Source organism: Micromys minutus, assembly GCF_963924665.1.
Source record: "Micromys minutus genome assembly, chromosome: 30".
Classification (NCBI taxonomy): Eukaryota; Metazoa; Chordata; class Mammalia; order Rodentia; family Muridae; genus Micromys; species Micromys minutus.
This window is the reverse complement of record NC_137965.1, coordinates 32,222,502-32,234,607: the sequence shown is the minus strand read 5'-3', so window position 1 is coordinate 32,234,607 and position 12,106 is coordinate 32,222,502. Positions and strand designations below refer to the sequence as shown.

The 12,106-nt window shown below is 42.9% G+C and overlaps 1 protein-coding gene across 1 annotated transcript; it reads left to right on the top strand.

Annotated features, from left to right (window-relative positions):
- Nucleotides 1-292: 292 nt before the first annotated feature.
- On the top strand, nt 293-3,345 carry LOC308439992 (leukocyte immunoglobulin-like receptor subfamily B member 4A; the record flags this gene model as incomplete). Its single annotated transcript, XM_080941921.1, has 4 exons — nt 293-440; nt 771-1,055; nt 1,193-1,495; nt 3,200-3,345. 4 exons carry the CDS (start codon nt 293-295, stop codon nt 3,343-3,345), a joined length of 882 nt encoding a protein of 293 aa, XP_080798047.1.
- Between the last annotated feature and the right edge of the window lie 8,761 nt (nt 3,346-12,106).

Here is a 12,106-nt window from a genome sequence, read left to right as displayed (position 1 = left end):
ACCTAGGGATTATGGTGTTTTGGAACAGTCACTGTGCTGCTTTGGAACAACACCACTTTTATATAACAAGGATCCAGAGTTGCTTTTTTTTTTGTAAGTTAAAATGCTGTGAAATGTGAATATTGGCTCTCTGGTTTGGAAAACAGAGAGGATAGATGGAACACCTTGGGAATAAAGAAAAAAAAATTGTCTCTAAAGACTCCTCTGAGTCTAGATTATGTAAACAAGCTCCTGCACAGGAGGAAAGAGAAGTTCTCTGTAGTGATGATGTGGCAAACCTATAACAGGAAGGATGTGCCCTCAGAATGACAACAGCATGTCATGGTGGCACAGAACACAGTCGACTGTCCAGGACACTGCGAAGGACATCACCAAGACCCATCATGACCATGCTCACAATGCTCACAATGCTGCTGTGTCTAGGTATGACGGAGGGGACAGTAATGTCTCCAAGGGACCATATTCTACACAGGTTTGATTTCATATGGATGCCCCCAGGGCATCCACCCTGCTGCTCAGAGTGACAATGTTCTCAGAGAGACTTTTCTTCCAGGTCTTATCGAGGAACAAAGGACTACAGTACTAGCAGGTGAATGTCCCCAGCCATCACAGTATTTGTTACTTCCTTCTGAGGAACACACCTCTTTATTGGTCTCCAATGGGTTTATTCTTTAAAATGGGTATGGAAAGAGGTATTTATGTTGTGATCCCCATGACTCTGGGCTCTGAGGTAAGACTGTTCTGGGACTCAGCTTTTGATTTTCTTGCAGGATCCCTCACAAAACCCATCATCTGGGCTGAGCCAGGATTTGTGATTGCCCAAAATACATCTGTGACTATATGGTGTCAGGGGTCCTGGGAGGCCCAGGAGTACTTCCTGCATAAAGAGGAAAGTGTAGATCCTTGGGACAGACAGTTCCCTGTGGAAACCAGAAACAAGGCCATGTTCTGCATCGAACGCATGGAAACCATCTACACAGGGATATATAAGTGTTACTATAATGGGTCTGCTGGCTTGTCAGAATATAGTAATACTCTGGAGCTGGTGGTAACAGGTAAGAGAACAGTCTGGAATCCCAGCACAGAATCTCTCCTAAGGTCTACTAACCAGAAGTACATCTACTAGATCTCAAGCCTAGAAGACAATGTGGGTAATTTAAGTTCATTTCATACACTGTCCCTTGTATCTTAGGAGCCTACGAAAAACCCAGTCTGTCAATCTGGCCCCATCTTGCTGTGACCTCTGGAGAGTCTATTGTCATGCAGTGTAGCTCATTACTGGGATTTGACAGATTCATTCTGATCCAGGAAGGAAAACCTAACTTTTCATGGACCATGGACTCACAGAAACACATGAATCAGCCATTTCAGTCTCTTTTTCTTCTGGGCTCTGTGACTCCCGAACACAATGGAACATTCAGATGCTATGGCTATTTTAGGAACCTGCCACAAGTGTGGTCAAAATCAAGTGACTCACTTGACCTCCGGGTGTCAGGTAAGAACTCTTGACCTACCCTTTCTTAGTGTATAGGGTCACATGGTTCTCTTTTCTAAGATCTCTAGCCTAGAAAAAGATTAAGGAAACTTCAGTTCAACAGACTTCTATCCCTCCAATAAAGAAGCAGACATCATAATCCCGTGATGCAAGTGTTTTCTTCCACGATGGACTGTAACTTATCTGAGACCGGGAGGTTTGAGAGGAACAGATTCAAGAACCCAGAGCCACAAACGTATGTCTGTAACAGGGTTGGAGTCAGTTGGAATTGTATAATATCCAAGTTGAGGTGTAGAGAGACAGATCATAGTCAAGGGCCAAAAGTTCAAATATGCGCATCTCCATCCCGTTCTGACAAAATCCAAGAACAAATTACCCTCACTGAAAATGGTAGGTAAAGGCTCTTTTGGGGTGTGGTATATTAACTTGTGATATCATTAGGGGTTTGTAAAGCCTCTTCTAGAATTTGGAAACAAGGGGAGTTGGATTTCCTCCCAAATTAGAAACAACTGGGAAAATTCATGTAGACTCTACAAGATGAGGTGTCAGGAGAAAAATATGCATTTCTCGACAAATAATTATTAGCCAAAATATGACGTTCTTAGACAAATAGCTCAGATTTTTAGGCATTTCATACAGTTTATGGAAATAGTTCATTTGGGGGAAGTTCAGACAAATAGTACATGAAAAAATCATGAGTTTTTAAGAATCATATGTGAAGGATAATTTTCAATTAATTATAGACACAAAGGATCTAGTTCTGTCATGGTTGGGACTGGCTGCACAACCATTTGTTTCTGTTTATTTATTTATTTATTTATTTATTTATTTATTTATTTATTTTTACAACTTTGAGCTGTTCTGGAATCCCAACCTCTTACTGTTTTTTTTTTAGTTATTTATTTTGTAAAAAATAATTATAGCTCACAAAATTTGTCACATAGTAATATATAATAAATACACATTTTTCCTTTTTTTCTTTTCTTTTCCTTTTTTCTTTTTCTTTTTTTTTTTTTTTTTTTTTTAAAGAAGGACTAAGGCTTCCACATTTTGGCCTTCCTTCTTTTTGAGCTTCATATGATCTGAGAGTTGTTTCTTGAGTATTCAGAGCTTTCTATGGCTAGTATCCAATATCAGTGACTCCATTTCATGTGTGTTCTTTTGTGACTGGGTTACCTCACTAGTTCCATTCATTTGCCTAGGAATTTTGTAAAGTCATTGTTTCTAATAACTGAGTAGTATTTCATTGTGTAAATTTACCACAATTTCTGTATTCATTCCTCTACTGAAGGACATCTGGGATCTGTCCAGCTTCTAGCTATTATAAATAAGGTTGCTATGAACATGGTGGAGCATGTGTCCTTATTATATGTTGGAGCATCTTTGGTGTATGAGCCCAGAAGTGGAATAACTGAGTCATCAGGAAAGACTATGTCCAATTTTCTGAGGAACCACTAGACTGATTTCCAGAGTGGTTGTACCAGGTTACAACCCCATCAACAATGGAAGAGTGTTTCTCTTTTTCTCCACATCGTCACCAGCATCTGCTGTCACCTGAGTTTTTGATGTTAGCCATTCTGACTGGTGTATGGTGGAATCTTAGGGTTATTTTGATTTCCATTTCCCTGATGACTAGGGATGATGAGCATTTCTTTAGGTGGTTTTCTGTTTTTTTAACCTGACTTCTTTGAACTTTTTATACAGAACCTCCAGGCTCACAGCACCAAGGTCACACAGTTGAAGATCTCACATGTATGGTAGTGGCTGCCTTGGTTCTAGTGACTCTAGTGATTGTGCTGTTAGAGGCTTGGTACAGCAAGAAAGCAGAAGAAGATGCAACCAGGAAATAAACAAGAAGACCCCTGGGTTCCACACTTGAGCAGACCATGGAAAAGAAATCTGACTATCCCATACAGTTGTGTAAAGAAAACTTGATGTCCATTAAGGATAAATACTCAGAAAAAAAAAAAAAAAAACCCCAAGGAGCAAATGGCTTCTAAGTGTAGCAAATGTGTGTCAGGACAATTTGCTTGCTCAACTGTGTTTTTTTCTCTACACTTCACTGTGAGTATTTGCTTCACTTCTTCCTTTGCTTTTCGAATTTCTATGTGTTATATATTCCATGGGACATATACTTCCTTCAACTTTAAATAACATTTCTTTACATTTTAAGAGTAAATGTTGCTCACAATATACATTTACCTGTACCACTGAAAAAAAGAACATATTTGAAAGAAAAAAAATGGAAAATGCCATATTCCAGAATAAAGAAGTAAAATGAATTTAGATGATACATCAAAAGGCAATAAAAAAAAAAAACAATCAGTGTCTTCGTGTTCATTTTTGGAATTATGTGATGACTCCAAAACCTTTATATTTGTCTTTAATGAAATGATAATAGTTAGCAATAGATAGAAAATTTGCCCAAGATTTTTCATGTTGTCATTTCTTTGAAATATAGTATTTTTAACATTTGTTTTTGTCATTTTATTAAATATTCAATTTACACTACAAATATTATACCACTTACTCCCTCTACTCTCCCCCTCCACCATCAACTTGCATTCATGAAGATGCTCTTACTCCCACACAATCACCTTGGCATTCTCATACACAGGGAAAATGAGCCTTCACTGGACCAAATGCCCCTTCTCCCACCGATGACAAAGAATGCCATCCTCTGCTACATAAGCAACAGGAGCCATGAGTCCTTCCATGTGTACCCACTGGTTGGTGTTTTGGTCCCTGGGAGTTTTGGGGGTGCTGGTAGGTTGATATTGTCATTCTTCCCGTGGGATTGCAAACCATTCAGCTCTTTCAGTCCTTTCTATAGCTCCTCCTTTGGAGTTCTTGTGGTCAGTCAGATGGTTAGCTGCAAGCATTCTCATCTGTATCTGTATGGCTCTGGCAGTGCCTCTGAGGAGACTTTCATGTTAGGCTACAGCAAATTAACACTTCTGGACATCAGCAATAGTGACTGGATTTGGTGGCTGGGCTGCATATGGGATAGATCCACAAGTGAGGCAGTCTCTAGATGATTTTTTTTCAACCCCTGATCCACTCTTTGTTCCTGTATTTCCTCCCATGAGTATTTTGTTCTCTCTTCTAAGAAGTACTGAAGCATCCATATTTTGGACTTCCTTTTTTTTTTTTTTTTTTTTTTTTTTTTTTTTTTTTTTTTTTCTTTTGAGCATCATAAGTTCTGTAAATGGTTTCTTGGTTATTTCAAGCTTTTGGGCTAGTATCCGCTTATCGGTGAGTTTACACTGTAGGACCCCCTTTTGGGGACCCCAACTCGAGTCTCAGGACATGGGGTTACCCATTGAAACATGAGAGAACTTCTTGCTGCAAAAGAGGTAGTTTAATGGCGGAGCTCCGGGCCGATACGTATCTCACACAGGAGACAGAGGTAACGACCCTGAGACTCGAAAGCTGGGGTTTTTATAGGGAGAGGGTTGGGGGCTGGGAAGAGTCAGCTCGAGTACAAGGTTCACCCACAGTGTGACTATGCATCAGCAGAACAGTGCGTGCAGTCAGGAAGTCAGGAAACTGGTGGAGCAGATGCTTATCTAAGTCGGGAAAACCTGTGGTTAACTTATAACTTTTAAATAGACTCAGGAGGGGCTCATTTCACTGAAGACTCAGTTGTAAAAGACAGCCTGGATAAGCTTCTGCATTCCTATTGTATCTTTATGGTTGGTTAAACTAGCCTCGGGAATGTTTTAACAATGGGCTGAGCTGGGCATACCTGGACTTGTTTTACAGCGTCCTCAGTCTTAGGCCTTTAAGCTTACAAACTACCCTTTATGCCCCAACTTACATGAGTTTTTAATCCCTTCATAGACCTTGAATTTAATTTCCTTTCATTCCCCACTTCTTCTGTGTATACTAATTCTAATCATAGAATTTAGAGGTCAGTGTCCCCTAACTCTGCTTCTATCTGAACTATAGGTTGATATTGTCTCTGAAGAACCATAAGCTTTACCGCATCTATTCTACTCTGAATGAAAGCAACTCCTTTGTTTATTATGCAGGAGCCAAAAACTAAAACTAAGCACACAATGAAGATTGGTCCAGCTAAATCGGAAAACAAAGTGATCATCCGTGGGGACCGAGAATACCAAGACTCAAACCATCCCTGCTGGGCTTCTTGATCTCACTTTCTCCATTCCAGTCTTTCTCTCAACTTTTGCATAGAATTCCTAACTACTCCTGTGTGGTCTGCATAAAAACAGCACTCCTCTTTAAGGGCTGCACATAGTCCTCCTTCTTTTAAGAACAACAAATCAAGGCCTCTTCTATTCTGTAGCACTACCTCTAATAAGGAAGTTAAAGATTTTTTTCTAAAGCATTAATAGACTTTTCTAGCATTTCTAAGTCTTCATTGACAGCATCTTTTAAGGACTGGATTCCCTGCCTTCCCTCAACTAACGCTGTCACTCCTATCCCCACTCCTACTTCCATACTAACACCCATAAATATGTCTAAAGTGGGGGTGATTGGCTCTCTTTTAATTCTTGTACTGGTGTACTCTTCTTCTAAGCTAGCAGCAGGGTGGTACTATACGTGAGGCAAAAGCTGAATCATAACACAAAAGTCGCGGGAAGGATTAAAAACACTAGTTGACATACACGGGTGGGCCAGTATTACAGGTCTACCACCCAACTGGGGTTGGTATAAGGTAATGATTAGTATCAGTCTTAGATACAGAATAACTTCTGGCACATAGTTGTCAATGGGAGGGGGAAGGTGTCCCTATACAGAGACCAGGATTTTTTTCAGATACTTCAGTTAAGGTTAACTTTTTTCCCCGTTCCCCAGGAGCAAGAGGCATGGCTAATAGTCTTGTTAAAATCTACATTAAAATCAATCCCTTCATAATAGGGCCCCCCCAGGAGAGGCAAAGCCAACAGGATTCAGTAAACTTTCTAAGCCTCTGAAACATCAAGTGGTGGCCCAGTCTCAGCCATCTCAGGGGCAAATGTAAAATCCTAATCTCTCCAAGTGGCACCTTGCCTCTGGATTCCCACACCCAAACTTGCCTCCAGGTAAAAATCTTTTAGGGACTTCTAGGGGCATATTCTGAGTATCTGTGCCAGGAATGTTCCAGGAGTTCAGCCCAGGTACCAACTGACAAAAGTCAGAAGTGAGCCTAGACCACCATGTGTATGGTGGGGCCACTTTGGAGGCGAACCATATCAGGTCCCCAGTCTGTGGAGAAACTTGACAAGTCAGTTTTTGAGGGGAATGGGGGTTGTTACCCACTACCAGTGAGACACCTGTGGTACAGACTCAACTTTAGAGGGTCAGCAGTCTTTTAAAATTTCTATTCATCTTGGGATGGCTCCAGATGCTCTTTTGACGTGGGATGCATGGATCCAAGCTGAAATGCCTTCAACCATAACCACTGTAAGAGTTGTCAAAAGCACCAGATACGGCACCTTCCAGTGAGGTTCTAGCTTTCCAATTCAATAAAGTCAGACTAGGACAGTGTCTCTAGCCTGGAACTGGTGTGGTAATTCCAAACTCCCAGTTTTGTAGGCCTCCTTTAGCTGTTACCAGGTTTCATGTCTCACTACCTCTAGGGCTTTTAGGTGGGCAAACAGGAGTTTAGAAAGAACAGTATTAGGATCATGCACTCCTCCTGACTCAGTAAGCAGTGGGGACCCCCCAACCAGAATTTCGTAAGAGGTGAGTTTAAATCATCAAGGGGTGTTCCAAACTCGGAACAGGGCAAAGGGAAGGAAGGCTGTCCAGTCATTCCTGCTGGTCTCTAAGGCCAATTTTGGTCTCTTTTAAGGTTCTAGTTATCCTTTCCACCTGACCTGAGCTCTGGGGTCGTAAGCACAATATAATTTCCAATTGGTCCCCAATAAACAAGCGAATATTTAACTTACCTGGGCTACATAGGTGGCCCATTGTCTGATCCAATTACCTTAGGGGTGCCAAACCAAGGGAAGATCTCTTCTAGAATCTTCTTAGCTATGACCGCTGCTGCCATTTCTCTTTGTGGGGAGGCTTTCACCCACCCAGAAAAGGTATCTATAAAGACTAATTGATACTTATATCTATATCTTCCTGACTTAATTTCTGTAAAATCCACTTCTCGGTAAACCTCAGGTCTATCTTCTCTCTTCCCAACCTCCTACGTACATTTTCTTTCTGGCATGGCACACAGTTATCTATTCAAATCTGGCACAAAAGAATTTGACCTCAAGACAGTCTTTACAAGTTTGTCTATCTCTGAATGAGTCCATTAGTGCGTTTTTTTCAAGTACAGTACTGTATACCAGGTTCTGGATGGGGCAAGGAGGTCAACAGGTTATAGGGGTTAAGTACTGTGAGGTGGAGTTCTGCCACCAATTTGTTTACCTCTCAGAGATCTTGAACTGTCCAGCAGTCATTGGTTCCATGTTTTTGCACCAGTAGGAGAGGCACACTTCAGACTGACCGACACTTATGAAGTTGTTGGAGTAACCGAATGATGATCGTGTCTTGATCCCATCTCGTGCCTCCTTTGACTTGGGGTACTGACACACCAGTAGCCTGGACTTTCAGCTCCATATGGGCAGGGGCTGGTTCTTAGCCTCTCTCATTCCTGCAGTCTCTGCCCAGGCCTGTGGATATGCCTGCAGCCACCAGTCCGTCTGATCTGAGGCAGGCTGTTTAGAGTTGGTACTTGTCCTCCAACCGAATGGTTGGAACCTGCTCAGGCTCCCCTTCTGGCCCTCTAACCTGTGGTCCATCAGAGTAGAAGTGAATCTATGCCCTGTCTTAGTCAGGAGGTCTCTCCCCAATAGGGGGCAGGGACAGTCTGGCATTACTATGAATAAGTGGGATACCCGGCCCACTCTGAGATCCACAGATCTTCGGGTAGTCCATAAATATTCAAAACTGTGGGGTCACGGGTCCGGGGGTCCAGGTGCTGAGGTCTCCCTTTTCTTCTTGTTGGGGCAATTCTTGTCCCAGTGACCTTTTTCTTTACAGTAAGCACATTGATCTTTGTCAAGAGGCTCCCTCCTAGTGTCAGACTTGATTCCTAACTCCCTGGCCCTTCACTACTGTGGCCAAAATCCTACAAATTCCTTTCTTGTCTACTACCCTCTGGTTTTCTCTTTCCTCTGCCTTCTGCTTCTCTCTTTCTCGCTTCTCTTCCTCAGTCTCCTGCTTATGAAACACTTTCTCTGATTCCTTCACCAAATCCTGCAAGGTATAGCGTTACAACCCCTCTACCATTGTAACTTTTTCTTAATATCTGACGCTGACTGCTGTATAAAGGCCATAGTCACCGCAGCCTGCTGACCCTCAGAGGTTGGGTCAAAGTATAACCCCTGTAAGCCTCCATTAAAGAAACACAGATGGCAGTTCAACAGGTCCCTGAAGAACCTCTCTTACCTTAGCCAAATTAGTGGGGTACCTAGCGACCCCTCTGAGACCTGCCGCAAGAGCCTGGAGATATGTCAGCCGCTCCTTACCTGCTGCCATATTGAAGTCCTAATCAGGTCAGTTAAAGGGGAAACCCGGCATCTATTTCATTTGGAAGGTTGGTTGGTACCCCATTTTCTCTGGGGACATTTTTTTGGACCTCCTATAGGGTCCACTCTTTTCTTTTGGTAGTAAAGAGGACCTGCAAAGGCTACTGACAATCATCCCAGGTAGGTTGGTGGGGAAACATCAAAGATTCCATCGTCAGGCTGGTGGGGTTTTCTGAAGAGGAAGGGTGATTAACTTTCCAATTATAAAGGTCAGAGGAAGAAAAAGGCCAATACTGTAGGAGCTGTAAATCATTCTGGTCAGCTGGGGGAGCCCCAACAGCCCTGAGGGGAAGTGCCACAGTTGAGTAGGCTGGCCCCTAAGAAGTAGTGGCTCCCCGCCAGTTCCGAGTCCCTGTTGAGGGACCTCCCCTTCTGGTCCCCAGAACCTGAGCTGGAAGTGGGGCCAGGGGAGCTGAGGGTTGTGGCACAGGTTGAACGTGGAAATAGGGTGGAGGTTGCGGGGTGTTGGGCCACTCAGGGGGGGTCTTCAATCTCTGGGTAAATCTTGAGGGGCACGCCGATGGCAAACTGCATTCGCTGTCTCCCTTTTCTTCTTTATCAGCATTTTCTCAGACCGCTAGGATCTTGGTACCAGGGCGAAGGGGCCGGAGGAATGGGTGAACCGACAGGGGTGGGAATTGTGCCAAGTCCTCCTATACCGTGATGTATGGTTGCTGGTCCGGGTGCCATCCTGAAAAACAAAGGCCTTCATGCCCTGATGGTGGATAGATCAAAGGTTCCCTCGGGTGGCCAGCCTACTTCAAAGGCAGGTCACTCCGAGGAGCAGAAAGTTAGCCAAGGCTTTTTCTTGACTATCACTGATAAATTCTGTCCTCTTGCCCTAACGTCCATCCAATGATCCTCAGTCAGAGACAAAGGGGTCGACACAGTTTTCCCCATATTAAAATATAGAAACAGAGACAACACAGTGACAAAAGCAAACGACACTAGCACTTCCAAACACACTCATCCTCGTCTAGACTTATACAACCAGCCAAACACTACCTCTGACTGGGTGGAGTACCGTTTCCACTCCCTTCCGACAGAAAGAGCACCCTGTCTCCCTTGTTCTGCCAGAAGACAGCCAGACTCTCCTGACTGTCCCTTACCCTGGGCGCTTCCTCCAGGGTCACCCTTGGAATGTCTTCCAGGGTTGCAGCCTGCGGGCCTTAGGATGTCTCCCTCCACAGCTGCTGGGTCCTTACAGCTCTCAGCAGCAGCACACAGACATACCAGATTCACACTAATGTACCTCCAAGGGGTGTCTTCGAGTTTCGGGGGACCCTTCGTATCCCGGACAAGCCCCCACAATGTAGGACCCCCCCTTTCGGGGACCCCCACTTGAGTCTCGATTCACGGGGTTACCCAATGAAACTTGAGAGACCTTCTTGCTGCAAAAGCACGTGGTAGTTTAATGGTGGAGCTCCGGGCCGATATGTATTTCACGCAGGAGACAGTATGTGCTTTCAGGAAGTCAGGAAACTGGTGGAGCAGATGCTTATCTAAGTCGGGAAAACCTGTGGTTAACTTATAACTTTTAAATAGACTCAGGAGGGGCTCATTTCACTGAAGACTCAGTTGTAAAAGACAGCCTGGATAAGCTTCTGCATTCCTATTGTATCTTTATGGTTGGTTAACCTAGCCTCGGGAATGTTTTAACAATGGGCTTAACTGGGCATGCCTGGACTTGTTTTACAGCATCCTCAGTCTTAGGCCTTTAAGCTTACAAACTACCCTTTTTGCCCCAACTTATGTGAGTTTTTAATCCCTTCATAGACCTTGAATTTAATTTCCTTTCAACACCATGTATATTATTTTATGACAAGGTTACCTAACTCAAAATGATAGCTTCTAGTTATTTCAATTTGCCTAAGAACTTCATGTAGTCATTGTTTTTCATAGCAAAGTAGTACTTCATTGTGTAAATGTACCACATTTTTTATTTCCATTCCTTTGTTGAAGGGCATCTGGCTTCTTTCCAGTTTCGGGTATTATAAATAAGAGTTCAATGAACACAGTGGAGCATGTGTCCTTGATATATGTTGGAGCATCTTTTGAGTATATGCCCAAGATTAGATTAGCAGGATCCACAAGTAGTACTATGTCTTTTCTGAGGAACCAGCAAACTGGTTTCCAGGGTAGTTGTACCAGCTTGCAATCCCACCAAAAATGTTGGAGTGTTCCTTTTTCTCCACATCCTTGCCAGCTTCTGCTATCAGCTGAGTGTTGATCTTGGCCATTGTGACAGGTATGAGGTGGAATATCAGGGACATTTTGATTTGCATTTCCAGTATGACGAGGGATGCTGATCATTTCTTTAGGTGTTTCTCAGCCATTCAGTATTCCTCAGTTGAGAATTCTTTGTTCAGCTATGTACCCCATTTTTAATAGGATTGTTTGATTCTATGAAGCCTAACTTCTTGAGTTCTTTGTATATATTGGATATTAGGCCTCTATTAGATGTAGGATTGGTGAAGATCTTTTCCAAATCTGTTGGTTGCTGATTTGTCCTATTGACAGTATCCTTTTCCTTACAGAAGCTTTGCAATCTTATGAAGTACAACTTGTTTATTCTTGATCTTAGTGCATAAGCCATTGGTGTACTACTGTTCAGAAAAATTTCCCTATGCCTATGTGTTCTAAGCTCATCCCCACTTTCTCTTTCATTAATTTCCTTTTAAATTTAATCTTTATTGGATATTCTCTGAATTTACATTTTAAATATTATCCCCATTTCCCCCCAACTCTATCACCCCTCCCCTCCACGTGTTTCCATGAAGGTGCTCTCTTACCCAATCACCCTCTCTACCTCAGTGCCTTGGCATTCCCCTACACTGGGAAAACGTGCCTTCTCCCATTGATGCCTGACAATGCCATCTTCTACTACAGGAGCAATATGGGTCTCTCCATGTGTGCTCAATGTTTGGTATTTTAGTCCCTGAAAGTTCTGAATGGCTTAGTTGATTGATAATGTTGTTATTCTCATAAGGTTGCAAACTGTTTCAGCTCCTTCAGTTCTTTCTTTGGCTCTTTCATTGGGGTCCCCGAATTCAGTCCAATGGTTATCTGCAAGCAT